The following is a 16,062-nucleotide window of genomic DNA, read 5'->3' on the forward strand; positions in this document are numbered from 1 at the left end:
TTTGTCCGTTGTTAGCATGCCTTCATATTGAATTGCATTGATGAGGTTTATTGTTCCCGAAATTGGCAGCCCAGAGGTTGAAGAACATTCAGTTTACAGAGTATAGATGTAGGCCTACATACTAGTAGATGAAGATCCCAGTGATTCACAAATAATACGTTTACAATAAACATAATTGAGAAATTATACATAAAATCATACAATTATTAATCTAAATCAACAAATACATGCGTACAATAAAACAACAGAGAAAAAAAAACACTCAATACAATACCTTTTCTTTAAAACTCTGGATTATGAATATTTATAAAAACTTAATCTAATCAACAACAACAGCAACAAAAATGCATTATGCAGGGTTGTAATAAAGGAGGAGACGTTATTGCACAGCAATTATAAAACATTAAATTTACCTACCAAAGCAAGATGTTGAAAAAAAAAATGGAATTATTTAACAACAAAAACCTAACATAATGATATATTTCATCAAAAGGTTGCGTTTTCATTTTACTATATTATATCATATTTCGTATCAATCATTATAATTCCATTACAATTAAGTTCATCCATGCAGGCTCAGATTGTCAAGAGAGTGTCTTAGTGTTCTATTCCATCTTGGTATTTACAAACATCCATTTAGCTAAATGTTGAACCACAAAGTAATGTGAACATGTCAGGTGTTATATTATCTTTTTTCTGGCCCGCGGTTAATGACTCTCGGTCCTCCACGTTTTCCAGGAGAATTCAACTCAGTACGTTGTTTAATGCCAACTAGCAACATTCCGATCCTAAGGCGACAACTCGATCGTCATTCCACATTATATACGATGTTATGTGTAGCCAGGTTCCATTCCACTTCTTTTATGTGTCCCTCTAAAGAGAGTGTAATGAAACAACTAGTGCCTTTACAACGTGTGAAGACAAGATGTTTAAGACTTGGATACAGTATGCATCAGTTAGAATGTTCAGTGTTCTGTTCCATCTATGGTATTTGGTAAACATCTATTTAGATAAACTGAATTTAATCTGAGAGATTTTTTTTTTTAACTGACCGACAAGATACTGTGTGTACTTCTATTATTGGCCCACGGTCAATGACTGGCTCGACCAGGTTTTGCATTCAACTAACTAAGTCATCTATACTGCTATTATTTCAATTCATCAGACAAGAACTCGTTTGTCATTCCCATTTTGCACAAAACCGCCCGCCAGTGCATGCGGCATGGTTTCATTGTTCTCGTGAGCCCCTCTAAATGACAAAGTATTGAGACAACTCGGATTTTCACAGTATGCACTGCCCATTGTGGCTGTCCCTATTTCGTATCAATCATTATAATTCCATTACAATTAAGTTTATCCAGGCTCAGATTGTCAAGACATTTGAACGAGAGTGTCTTACTATTCTATTCCATCCTGGTAGACCTATTCACAAACATCCATTTAGCCAAATGTTGAACCACAAAGTAATGCGAACATGTCAGGTGTTATATTATTTTCCAGCCTACGGTTAATGACTCTTGGTCTTCCGGGTTTTCCTGGAGAATTCAACTCAGTACGTTGTTCAATGCCACATAGCAATATTCCAATCCTGAGGCGACAACTCGATCGTCATTCCACATTATATACGAATATACATCTGTATGTGCAGCCAGGTTCTGTTCCAATTTCTTTTTTTGTGTGTGTGACCCTCTATTAAAAGAGGGTAATGAAACAACTAGCACTTTCACAGTGTTTAAAGACAGCATGTTTCTGCATGAATATGTCAGTGCGTTTATTTTATCCCTGGTGCTGCAAACACCGATTTGGTTTAACTGCCATAAATTTGATTTTTTTTTTTGAAAGATAATAAAAAATATGCACGGGAATTTTAGTCCAGTACGACGACCCTTGTCCAATGACTTTAAGCCCACCAAGTTTCTCTAAGTTCATTAACCGTATTAAGTTGTATACTGTTAGCTCCTTTGGTTTCGTAATAGCTCACAATAATTTCAGTACTTCACACAAGGCTATTTACTGCTAAATTCCATTTTTTTTTGTACCTCTCCAGAGCTGAGATTGTTATACCAGCTGGATTTTTTTTTTAAAATTTTGGTCAATACACCAATGTCACTGCTCCTGTCATCTTCTTGCTCAATCACTCTGGGTTCAATGAGACTCGTATGTATCGGGATTCTCTTCGCAATCACTTTGGTTTTTTTTTTTTTTCTCGTAAATATATAAAAAGTGATTATTTAGATAATATTTGCTGTATATAATTACCCATTTTGGTACCCCTGGCAGACTGCCAAATACTGTTGTAGGTTTTTCTTTTACCCATTAATTCTTCCCGCATATTCCAGACATTGTATATTTTTCTAGTTCTGTATACGGTGACTCTAGTTTCAAGTAAATAATTTAGACGCTTCACTCTTTATCACATACACTCAAGATGAATGCACACGCACGCACGCTCAGCGCACATGCACACACAGACACCTGCACTTGCACTCAAACCTCTTCCCACAACCCTTCAATTTCTACTCATACCCCCACACCGACAATGATCCCTCATGGTATGATCTTTGATGATCAAAGTTTGAATGACTCCGAAAGTACTTATTACACAACTGCCGAGTTTAATGCACTCATAAAACAAAATAAATTTCAATCATTTTTGGATTTGTTTAGTCTTCTTCACATCAATGCCAGAAGTTTAAATAAGAATTTTGATTCCATAGAATCATTTCTTTCCTCTTTACAAAATTTTCAATTTAGTATAATTGGCATATCAGAAACTTGGCTTAATACAAATTCACCACCAATGTTTAATTTAGAGCATTATCGAATGTATCGTTCTGATCGTTACTTAGGCAAGGGAGGTGGGGTTGCTTTCTACATTAGAAATAACATTGATATAAAAGTCAGGCATGACTTACATATCGAGGGTACGGAAGATATTTTTGTTGAAATTGTGAACAGTAAAGCAAAAAATATAATAATAGGTAATATATACAGGTCCCCAAGAAATAACATTGATTGTTTTTTAGAAAGTTTTGATCAAATTCTGAGTATTATTTCTCAGGAAAAGAAAGACACTTTTATAATGGGAGATTTTAATATTGATCTTTTAAATAATTCTGATAATCATACAATGCAGTTGCTAAGTTTATTAGCAACTTTCTCATTTCAACCACATATCAACAACCCAACAAGAATTTCTAGTACATCAAAAACTCTTATTGATAATATATTTTCAAATGTAATAAACACAGAATTTACAAATGGTATATTTTATTATGATATATCCGATCATTTACCTGTTTTTACCATCAACAATAGTTCTTTGAAAATAAAACAATATTTTGAAAATAAAAAATCTCAAATGTATTATAAGGAAACAGAAAGTAATATAAATTCTTTGATATTTGATTTAGCGCAGGAAGAATGGGACGATGTATTTGATGAAAGCAATGCTGATACTGCTTATGAAAAATTTATCAGCAGATTATTGTATTATTATCAGAGAAATATTCCTTTGGTTAAACGGAAACCTTTAAAGAAAAAAAAAATAGACAACCCTGGATTACCAAAGGTATTATGCGGTCTATATCAACCCGTAATAAGTTATATAAGCAAGCAATAAAGAATCAAAGAAATAACTCATTTATGAAATACCGGAAATATAGAAATCAATTAACATCAGTAATAAGATTGTCCCGAAAATTATATTATTCAACTAATATAGAAAAAAATAAGGATAATCTTTTTTCATTGTGGAAAACTGTCAATGCTCTTATGGGAAAGACGGTAAAAGAAACTACCAACTCTATCATCATTGACAATGAGGAAATTACTGATTTTACCACAATTGCCAATTCATTTAATGATTATTTTATAAATATTGGTCCTAGTTTAGCATCTAATATGAATTCATGTAATACACATTTTACTGATTATTTACCCAATCCTTGTGAAAATTCATTATTTCTCACGCCTACCAATGACCATGAAATAATCAATATTGTTCAGAATCTGAAAACAACTAAATCGAGTGGGCATGATGGTCTTAGTGTTCATTTATTGAAACAAATAATCTTTTACATTGCAAGCCCTCTAACTCACGTACTTAATATGTCTCTTTCAACAGGCATTTTTCCGAACTCATTCAAACTTGCAAAAGTTATTCCCATTCATAAAAAAGATGACTTTAAATTAATGAGTAATTATAGACCAATTTCATTATTACCAAGTATATCCAAAGTTCTTGAAAAAATTGTGTATAAAAGGTTATATCAGTTTTTACAAACCAATAATTTATTGATACCCAATCAATTTGGATTTAGAAGTGGATATTCTACTGACTATGCAATCGCTCACATGTATGATAAAATGATTGAAGCTTTTGCTGATAAAAAGCATGTTATAGGTATATACATGGATTTGTCGAAAGCATTCGACACCATCGACCATGAAGTATTGATACATAAACTTAATACGTATGGTATACGAGGTCACGCTCTGCTCTGGTTTATAAATTATTTGCAAAACCGTCAACAGTATGTTAGTTTTCAGTCTTATGAATCACACAAACTTGATATTAAATGTGGGGTACCTCAAGGCTCCATTTTAGGGCCTCTGTTGTTTAACATTTATATAAATGATATTATAGGTTCTTCTCCATCTTTGAATTTTATACTTTTTGCTGATGATACATCCATTATTACATCAGATTATGATATAGGGACACTTGTTAATCGTTTGAACACTGAATTATTGAATATATTGAATTGGTTTAAATCAAACAAGTTATCTTTGAATGTTAATAAGACAAATTTTGTTTATTTTAGAAAACCCTACTCACAGGATCTTAATGTCAACATATCAATTGATGGGTTTTCTCTTTGCGAGAAACAGGTTATTAGATTTTTAGGCATTACAATCGATTCTCATTTAACATGGAACGAACATATATCCTGTTTACAAAGGACCCTATCAAGAAATATTGGTGTACTCTGGAAGTTGAAAGATCTTTTATCAGAGCGATCCCTAATTATTTTATACAATTCTTTAATTTTGCCTCATATATTGTATTCAAATATTGTATGGGGAAATTGTAGTATTACTAAACTGAATTCATTGTATTTACTCCAAAAGCGTGCTATTCGTATTATTACTAATTCCACATATTTATCTCATACAGATCCTTTATTTCATCGTTTGCATACTTTGAAGCTTCAGGACATCCACATTTTACAAACAGGTATATTTATGTACAAGTATGCAACAAATCAACTTCCCTCTTTATTTCATAATATTTTTCACTTAAATTCGAATATACACACATATCCAACTCGCCGTTCGACAGATTTTCACCTTGTAAACCCCAAAACTGTTTTAGCTCAGAAATCAATTAGACATTACGGCCCCGATGTCTGGAATAACCTACCTGATCAATTAAAGCAGTGTACTTCACTGTTTTCCTTTAAAGCTCATTTAAAAAAGTATTTATTATTGAAATATGTCTCCAGTTAGTAGTTTTTGATCAATGTACTTTTTCTTCTTTTTTTCTGAATTCTCAGTAAGCCCTGATCCATGCAAAGTGGTTTTTTTTTTCATTCCCTCCCGTTCCTTTCCTTTCTTTGATAATGATATTGCATACATTCATTAAAGCGTATACCTTACCCCCAAAATAGGCATGCTACAGCCTTTATTCTCTCTTGCACTGTCACCTGCACACACGACGCACTGTCACTCGCACACACCTACACTTTTATTGTCTACTATACCATGCAGCAGTCAATGGTGCTGCGTGCTGTTTTTTTTTCTTGTTCTAAAGCGCCAAGTCACTATTTTTCTTTTCTGTTTTTTTTTTCTGTAGCAAAATGTGTTTTGTGTATTAAGATTAAGAGTTTTATGAGTACATACATAATTGGTGTTGTATTACATTGGTATCACATATTCAGATAGGGCCTCATCCACGTCAAGCTCTGCTTATGATGACGGTCCCCTGTATTGATTTCTCCTTTGTTATTAGATACAGTAAGCCTTAATATGTTATTTTGATTCATAATTATGCCACTTCAGACTGAATGTTGTTACGCAAATGATTTTTTTTTTTGTATTGATTTGTATGTATCTGTATCATTTTGTTTTCATTTGCAATTGTATTTGGAGAAAGAAAATGCAGAAATAAACCAAACAAACAAACAACAAACATATCAAAATCTATATTACATAAACAAACATCAAATACATCATTATTGCAATCACACTTCATTACTTTCAACATATGTGACAGTGCATCACAAAACGAACAAAAAGTCGCACACACAGATATAGGTACAACCTCCACAACTGGATAATATTAGTTACCCCCTGCTTGTTCACGAAATACTATTAGTTACCCCCTGCTTGTTCACGAAATACGGGCAAATATCTACGGTCTGGTGCCATATTCCATGAGGCCGAAGGCCGAATGGAATATGGCACCAGACCGTAGATATTTCCCGTATTTCGTAAGAACAAGCAGGGGGTAACGATTTTATCTTTTAGCGTAGGCCCTAGATCTGTAATTCTGTAGATTCTAGTGTAATCTCATTGGTAAAGTTACACAGGCAATCGTGGAACCCGATTTTACTTCTGTTCCCGTTAATTTTTTTTTTTTTTCAGCGAGTGAAGTTGAAATCGTCGCCTGCCCCGAATGCATGAGCTAGCGCGCTGATTATGGTGCGCGCTGCAGCTGTGCGTAACGTTCACCCAGTCACGGAATACGGGTGCCATAGAGCTGTACATGAATTCTCTCGTTTTGCGGAATACATGTATTCACATGCGCACAAATATCAACAAACAAATAATTGAATGGAGAATGAACGGTATTTACTCACCACTTGTACTTTTCTTGTCCCCAGTTTCTCCTACATTCATCAGGAATATACTCTACATGTCTCATCAGCAATCTCTAATTAAGTCATTTGTTGTACATAACTCCCGTTTCTCGCTTGAAAATGTGAACACTGACAAAATATTCGAACTTCGCTGACTGAGTTCAAGTTCAAGACGTCAAAGTCAACGTTAAAATGCCAAAACCAAATTCCAAAACACGAAAAGTTGATTTTCAAACTGTTCAAACGTGTGTACAATTACAGGTTTGGCAACAATCTTTAACTATTTTTGTGGTGGATACACATTCACAACCAGATTGTGAATTGTACAACCACTGAATGAAGGCATTGCAGATCTCTGTCGTGGTGATCTCAGGCTAGTTACATGCTGAGCCGTTGTTAATATTTGATTGCCATGCTCTCTCACGTGAATTTCTTGGGTTTGTTGTTGAAAGAACGAGTCTTCGTCTAATTCTGTCAAAAATGGGCCCAAGTCAAAATTGGGCATAAGTTGGTCTTGGTTTTGGCTTGATAGAGATCGAGGTTCTTGTGGAACAGATACAGTTGTGCTAGTGTGAGGCGGTGTCGTACTACAACTACTCGTACTATGAGTCGTAGTAACGCTAGTAGATCTAACGTTAGGCTGTGAACGTGAGGCGCCTAGGGTTACTGTCGAACTAGGCCCAGGCCTAGACCGACTATCGCTTGGATCTGACGTGCTTGACTGGACTTGATCCAGGAGATTCTCACTAAGACTTCTTCCTATGTCCATTTTTTCTCGGTGTGATACGCGTTGATACACAGCAAGGGAACTGACTGACTTGTGTCCAGTCACTGCTTGAATCTGTGACGCAGCATACTTTTTCCTCGATAGGATCGTAGCACCAGTAACACGCACAGAATGGTTGGTGTATGTTTGAGACAACTCATATTTCTGACTAATCTTCTTCATGAAAGACTGGAGTGTGTCAATGCCAAGACATTTGTTATAGTACCAAATCTGACTGTTCTTCACATGAAGTTTGTCCCTCGGTCGCTGCCACAGGCTGTCACAGTCAGGACTCAGGTGCTGAAGGTAGGTTTCAAATGATGTAACTGGGCACCGCGGATTACCTGGTAACTCCGGCATCACTGCTGTGTAGCTCTCTCTATCCAACTCATTGTGGTTCTTGTTCAATTCGTCGATAGCTTTGCATACAAATCTTTTTCCGGTATTCACATCAGTCTTGATGACGAACGTGGATTTGGTCATTCCATGCATATTTTCAGCTCCTCGCCGAAAAAAATAAAATCTTATGTCAAACTGAACTTTTTCCTGGAGCACAACTGGATCTTGCATGGAACTGAAATTGCGGTAGAGCTGCTGCAAATCAGTCTCGGCTATTTCAGGGTGATGTGAAACGTCTCCTTTACCCATATCTTTCAATTCACGGAGCGCGGCTTTGAATGACTCATTAGCGGCGTTAAATTCCCTGTCTTTGATGATATCAAAGCTGCTATCATTCGGCGGAGCCTTTAGATAGCGATTCAAACCATGACGAAGATTTTCAAGAGTTGATGCTTTGTAGAACTCCCCACCAGCAACGTTAGATTTAACGTTAGGCCTACTCGACGCACAGCTATTTCCAACGTCAGCAGAATTCTTCTGTTTACGAGCGGCCAACCAAAATCCTTCCAACACATTGTTAAGCTTTGCTGCCGGAAAACTTTCAAAGTTAACGTCGTCATATTCATCACTTTCTTCCAAGTACGCCCTGAGGACCCGGGCTGATTTTGCGTTGGCCTTTGCTGTGTTTTTAGGAGTTGTAGTAACCTTCTTTTCGCTTATTTCTTCTTTCGAATGATGTTTAAATCGCCGTGTTGCCATGTTGACTTACAATGTAACGTACGTCTATACAGTATAACTCGCGAGCTGATTATGCGCGCATTACATGCATCCATCCCATAAATCACGTACTGAGTACGCGCATGTAGCGTAGCTAGCTGTGTAATATCATGACGTCATTATCACGGAATACGGAATATATTCAGTGGTGGATTTAGCGCATGCGCACAATATGACCTTATCACGGAATACGGGATATATTCAGTGGTTGATTGACCAATGAGATTACAGAATTCACCATCACTAAAAGATAAGGGCAAATATCTACGGTCTGGTGCCATATTCCATGAGGCCGAAGGCCGAATGGAATATGGCACCAGACCGTAGATATTTCCCGTATTTCGTAAGAACAAGCAGGGGGTAACGATTTTATCTTTTAGCGTAGGCCCTAGATCTGTAATTCTGTAGATTCTAGTGTAATCTCATTGGTAAAGTTACACAGGCAATCGTGGAACCCGATTTTACTTCTGTTCCCGTTAATTTTTTTTTTTTTTTTCAGCGAGTGAAGTTGAAATCGTCGCCTGCCCCGAATGCATGAGCTAGCGCGCTGATTATGGTGCGCGCTGCAGCTGTGCGTAACGTTCACCCAGTCACGGAATACGGGTGCCATAGAGCTGTACATGAATTCTCTCGTTTTGCGGAATACATGTATTCACATGCGCACAAATATCAACAAAAAAATAATTGAATGGAGAATGAACGGTATTTACTCACCACTTGTACTTTTCTTGTCCCCAGTTTCTCCTACATTCATCAGGAATAGACTCTACATGTCTCATCAGCAGTCTCTAATTAAGTCATTTGTTGTACATAACTCCCGTTTCTCGCTTGAAAATGTGAACACTGACAAAATATTCGAACTTCGCTGAGTTCAAGTTCAAGACGTCAAAGTCAACGTTAAAATGCCAAAACCAAATTCCAAAACACGAAAAGTTGATTTTCAAACTGTTCAAACGTGTGTACAATTACAGGTTTGGCAACAATCTTTAACTATTTTTGTGGTGGATACACATTCACAACCAGATTGTGAATTGTACAACCACTGAATGAAGGCATTGCAGATCTCTGTCGTGGTGATCTCAGGCTAGTTACATGCTGAGCCGTTGTTAATATTTGATTGCCATGCTCTCTCACGTGAATTTCTTGGGTTTGTTGTTGAAAGAACGAGTCTTCGTCTAATTCTGTCAAAAATGGGCCCAAGTCAAAATTGGGCATAAGTTGGTCTTGGTTTTGGCTTGAAAGAGATCGAGGTTCTTGTGGAACAGATACAGTTGTGCTAGTGTGAGGCGGTGTCGTACTACAACTACTCGTACTATGAGTCGTAGTAACGCTAGTAGATCTAACGTTAGGCTGTGAACGTGAGGCGCCTAGGGTTACTGTCGAACTAGGCCCAGGCCTAGACCGACTATCGCTTGGATCTGACGTGCTTGACTGGACTTGATCCAGGAGATTCTCAGTAAGACTTCTTCCTATGTCCATTTTTTCTCGGTGTGATACGCGTTGATACACAGCAAGGGAACTGACTGACTTGTGTCCAGTCACTGCTTGAATCTGTGACGCAGCATACTTTTTCCTCGATAGGATCGTAGCACCAGTAACACGCACAGAATGGTTGGTGTATGTTTGAGACAACTCATATTTCTGACTAATCTTCTTCATGAAAGACTGGAGTGTGTCAATGCCAAGACATTTGTTATAGTACCAAATCTGACTGTTCTTCACATGAAGTTTGTCCCTCGGTCGCTGCCACAGGCTGTCACAGTCAGGACTCAGGTGCTGAAGGTAGGTTTCAAATGATGTAACTGGGCACCGCGGATTACCTGGTAACTCCGGCATCACTGCTGTGTAGCTCTCTCTATCCAACTCATTGTGGTTCTTGTTCAATTCGTCGATAGCTTTGCATACAAATCTTTTTCCGGTATTCACATCAGTCTTGATGACGAACGTGGATTTGGTCATTCCATGCATATTTTCAGCTCCTCGCCGAAAAAAATAAAATCTTATGTCAAACTGAACTTTTTCCTGGAGCACAACTGGATCTTGCATGGAACTGAAATTGCGGTAGAGCTGCTGCAAATCAGTCTCGGCTATTTCAGGGTGATGTGAAACGTCTCCTTTACCCATATCTTTCAATTCACGGAGCGCGGCTTTGAATGACTCATTAGCGGCGTTAAATTCCCTGTCTTTGATGATATCAAAGCTGCTATCATTCGGCGGAGCCTTTAGATAGCGATTCAAACCATGACGAAGATTTTCAAGAGTTGATGCTTTGTAGAACTCCCCACCAGCAACGTTAGATTTAACGTTAGGCCTACTCGACGCACAGCTATTTCCAACGTCAGCAGAATTCTTCTGTTTACGAGCGGCCAACCAAAATCCTTCCAACACATTGTTAAGCTTTGCTGCCGGAAAACTTTCAAAGTTAACGTCGTCATATTCATCACTTTCTTCCAAGTACGCCCTGAGGACCCGGGCTGATTTTGCGTTGGCCTTTGCTGTGTTTTTAGGAGTTGTAGTAACCTTCTTTTCGCTTATTTCTTCTTTCGAATGATGTTTAAATCGCCGTGTTGCCATGTTGACTTACAATGTAACGTACGTCTATACAGTATAACTCGCGAGCTGATTATGCGCGCATTACATGCATCCATCCCATAAATCACGTACTGAGTACGCGCATGTAGCGTAGCTAGCTGTGTAATATCATGACGTCATTATCACGGAATACGGAATATATTCAGTGGTGGATTTAGCGCATGCGCACAATATGACCTTATCACGGAATACGGGATATATTCAGTGGTTGATTGACCAATGAGATTACAGAATTCACCATCACTAAAAGATAAGGGCAAATATCTACGGTCTGGTGCCATATTCCATGAGGCCGAAGGCCGAATGGAATATGGCACCAGACCGTAGATATTTCCCGTATTTCGTAAGAACAAGCAGGGGGTAACGATTTTATCTTTTAGCGTAGGCCCTAGATCTGTAATTCTGTAGATTCTAGTGTAATCTCATTGGTAAAGTTACACAGGCAATCGTGGAACCCGATTTTACTTCTGTTCCCGTTAATTTTTTTTTTTTTTTTTCAGCGAGTGAAGTTGAAATCGTCGCCTGCCCCGAATGCATGAGCTAGCGCGCTGATTATGGTGCGCGCTGCAGCTGTGCGTAACGTTCACCCAGTCACGGAATACGGGTGCCATAGAGCTGTACATGAATTCTCTCGTTTTGCGGAATACATGTATTCACATGCGCACAAATATCAACAAAAAAATAATTGAATGGAGAATGAACGGTATTTACTCACCACTTGTACTTTTCTTGTCCCCAGTTTCTCCTACATTCATCAGGAATAGACTCTACATGTCTCATCAGCAGTCTCTAATTAAGTCATTTGTTGTACATAACTCCCGTTTCTCGCTTGAAAATGTGAACACTGACAAAATATTCGAACTTCGCTGAGTTCAAGTTCAAGACGTCAAAGTCAACGTTAAAATGCCAAAACCAAATTCCAAAACACGAAAAGTTGATTTTCAAACTGTTCAAACGTGTGTACAATTACAGGTTTGGCAACAATCTTTAACTATTTTTGTGGTGGATACACATTCACAACCAGATTGTGAATTGTACAACCACTGAATGAAGGCATTGCAGATCTCTGTCGTGGTGATCTCAGGCTAGTTACATGCTGAGCCGTTGTTAATATTTGATTGCCATGCTCTCTCACGTGAATTTCTTGGGTTTGTTGTTGAAAGAACGAGTCTTCGTCTAATTCTGTCAAAAATGGGCCCAAGTCAAAATTGGGCATAAGTTGGTCTTGGTTTTGGCTTGAAAGAGATCGAGGTTCTTGTGGAACAGATACAGTTGTGCTAGTGTGAGGCGGTGTCGTACTACAACTACTCGTACTATGAGTCGTAGTAACGCTAGTAGATCTAACGTTAGGCTGTGAACGTGAGGCGCCTAGGGTTACTGTCGAACTAGGCCCAGGCCTAGACCGACTATCGCTTGGATCTGACGTGCTTGACTGTACTTGATCCAGGAGATTCTCAGTAAGACTTCTTCCCATGTCCATTTTTTCTCGGTGTGATACGCGTTGATACACAGCAAGGGAACTGACTGACTTGTGTCCAGTCACAGCTTGAATCTGTGACGCAGCATACTTTTTCCTCGATAGGATCGTAGCACCAGTAACACGCACAGAATGGTTGGTGTATGTTTGAGACAACTCATATTTCTGACTAATCTTCTTCATGAAAGACTGGAGTGTGTCAATGCCAAGACATTTGTTATAGTACCAAATCTGACTGTTCTTCACATGAAGTTTGTCCCTCGGTCGCTGCCACAGGCTGTCACAGTCGGGACTCAGGTGCTGAAGGTAGGTTTCAAATGATGTAACTGGGCACCGCGGATTACCTGGTAACTCCGGCATCACTGCTGTGTAGCTCTCTCTATCCAACTCATTGTGGTTCTTGTTCAATTCGTCGATAGCTTTGCATACAAATCTTTTTCCGGTATTCACATCAGTCTTGATGACGAACGTGGATTTGGTCATTCCATGCATATTTTCAGCTCCTCGCCGAAAAAAATAAAATCTTATGTCAAACTGAACTTTTTCCTGGAGCACAACTGGATCTTGCATGGAACTGAAATTGCGGTAGAGCTGCTGCAAATCAGTCTCGGCTATTTCAGGGTGATGTGAAACGTCTCCTTTACCCATATCTTTCAGTTCACGGAGCGCGGCTTTGAATGACTCATTAGCGGCGTTAAATTCCCTGTCTTTGATGATATCAAAGCTGCTATCATTCGGCGGAGCCTTTAGATAGCGATTCAAACCATGACGAAGATTTTCAAGAGTTGATGCTTTGTAGAACTCCCCACCAGCAACGTTAGATTTAACGTTAGGCCTACTCGACGCACAGCTATTTCCAACGTCAGCAGAATTCTTCTGTTTACGAGCGGCCAACCAAAATCCTTCCAACACTTCGTTAAGCTTTGCTGCCGGAAAACTTTCAAAGTTAACGTCGTCATATTCATCACTTTCTTCCAAGTACGCCCTGAGGGCCCGGGCTGCTTTTGCGTTGGCCTTTGCTGTGTTTTTAGGAGTTGTAGTAACCTTCTTTTCGCTTATTTCTTCTTTCGAATGATGTTTAAATCGCCGTGTTGCCATGTTGACTTACAATGTAACGTACGTCTATACAGTATAACTCGCGAGCTGATTATGCGCGCATTACATGCATCCATCCCATAAATCACGTACTGAGTACGCGCGCATAAGTAGCGTAGCTAGCTGTGTAATATCATGACGTCATTATCACGGAATACGGAATATATTCAGTGGTGGATTTAGCGCATGCGCACAATATGACCTTATCACGGAATACGGGATATATTCAGTGGTTGATTGACCAATGAGATTACAGAATTCACCATCACTAAAAGATAATTATACATATCTTATCTGAGACAGACAAGCCAAGCTAACACTTTTTTTCTTCTTCTTCCTTTCCTAGAGATCTCAGGAATAATCACATTACGCATCTTGAAAAAGAAGCATTCAGTGACCTGGAGAGCCTTGTAGTTCTGTACGTATATCGGATACTGATAGACTGAGCCTCGACATTACCAATAGTTAAAAAAAATGTTGTGATATTCTGAGAAGAACTTCATGTTATTCTGTGCATAATTATGGTTTATAACATAGATATGCTTTGATTTGGAGGCAGTAGCTTTAAGGTTTCTCTTCTTTTTTCTCTAGATGGATTAACACGTATTGATCATTATAGATCATATAAGATTGATTCAACGATTGCATAAGAACTGACGACAAGAGAAATATTCCCGGTATAAGCCTCATTTTCATCATTATCTCTAGTCCTTGAGTATTAGTCTTTTCCTCACTCTTGTTGGTAATATTAAACACGGCAATTACTTTTCCCCCTTTATTGGATGGATTTTGCAACCCGCCTTTTCAATCCGCACCATGTGTTCGATTTAGGTTTTGTGACATTAATATCTCCCTTTAAGAGTTAACATAACAATTGCATAATGTCTTGTAGGTTTACATTGCAATGACATATTGATGTATAATGTTGTTTTCAATGTGTGCAGTAGTCTATCATCTCTTACTTTGAAATTACGACAATCTCATAATGCCTTTGTTACGCCGATGATGAAAAATTTCTAAATATCAGTAATCATTTATCTTTGTCTCTCCTGTAAAAAAAAAAAAAAGTTTTCTCTCAAACAATAGCATTTCTGAGATCAAAGACGGAGCATTTGACGGACCAAGTAGCATCTTGATGATGTATGTATTACACTAAAGACATGGTTAACATCCACCATGTCATGATAACCTTTTCCCTTGGCATTTGCTTTTATCTACAGTCTTATAAGTATAAGTAGTTTGTCGTTACATTTTGAAAAACGGCAATATCAAGAATATCTTTGTTTAAACAAAGGAATTTTCTATTGTTGAAGACATCTGCTTCAACACATTTACAAACTTTTTACGAATATACAATGAAATCTGTAATGAAATAAGGTTCCTTCACGTTCGTGTTTACCCACCAGGTCATTGGAGATCTTGCAGAATTTATCATGTCATCGTCATTAACTTGAGAAAATCCTTTACTTGAACTGTAATGTCTATGGTGAAGACCTTTATGTCACATTTTGTTACCGGCAAACAAACAAGAGTAATAATCAATACCTACAGCATTTTGTGTGTATAAAGCGGGTATGTCTGAGTGTTATGACGTCATTTTGCACAATACAATACAATACAATACAATACAATACAATACAATACAATATTAGTGGGTCATAAACCACACATTTTTCGAAACCGGAAACAATGTGAAACGATATCTTTCGTATTCGGTCCTTTTTGTTTGTTGATTAACTGTTCTCTAATCGTTTTTGATATATTCTTTCGAAGAGATCTTGCGGACAACAGAATAGAGGAGATTAACCAAGGAGTGTTTGCCGGTCTAAATGTCATGGTATTCCTGTAAGTGAAGTGCTCACATTTTCCGATTCAATGTTACACAAAAGTTAATGTGGTAAACACTTGACCTACTAACTCATCAATCAGGTATGTCGGGTGTATTTCAAATAACTAAGAAATGAATGGAAAAGTAGGGGGCGGGGGAGGCGCAAGTTCTAGGATTGTGGCCTCAAACCATACTATAATTATTTTGATAACATATGTATTGCATGTTTTTCAGTGAATTTACCGCGAAACACATATTTCTGTTTACTTGGTTTGCCTTAACTTGGTATCAAATCATCTGAAGTGTAGGATTGATTGAAAAAAGT

General features: G+C 37.9%; 1 protein-coding gene across 2 annotated transcripts in view; it reads left to right on the plus strand.

The window, feature by feature from the left end:
- The first annotated feature begins 14,210 nt into the window (after positions 1 to 14,210).
- Positions 14,211 to 16,062, plus strand: part of LOC139719054 (uncharacterized) — a 36,978-nt gene continuing 35,126 nt past the window's right edge. For both annotated transcript variants that reach the window (XM_071630496.1, XM_071630498.1), the window contains exons 1-3: positions 14,211 to 14,327; positions 14,978 to 15,049; positions 15,683 to 15,754. In XM_071630496.1, coding sequence (XP_071486597.1) covers positions 15,045 to 15,049; positions 15,683 to 15,754 — 77 coding nt within the window. In that variant the 5' untranslated portion in view covers positions 14,211 to 14,327; positions 14,978 to 15,044. The remainder of the gene's footprint in view (positions 14,328 to 14,977; positions 15,050 to 15,682; positions 15,755 to 16,062) is intronic.

Source organism: Diadema antillarum, unplaced genomic scaffold (genome assembly GCF_040938485.1).
Source record: "Diadema antillarum isolate AM-2024a unplaced genomic scaffold, OU_Dant_1.0 scf00000103, whole genome shotgun sequence".
Lineage (NCBI taxonomy): Eukaryota > Metazoa > Echinodermata > Echinoidea > Diadematoida > Diadematidae > Diadema > Diadema antillarum.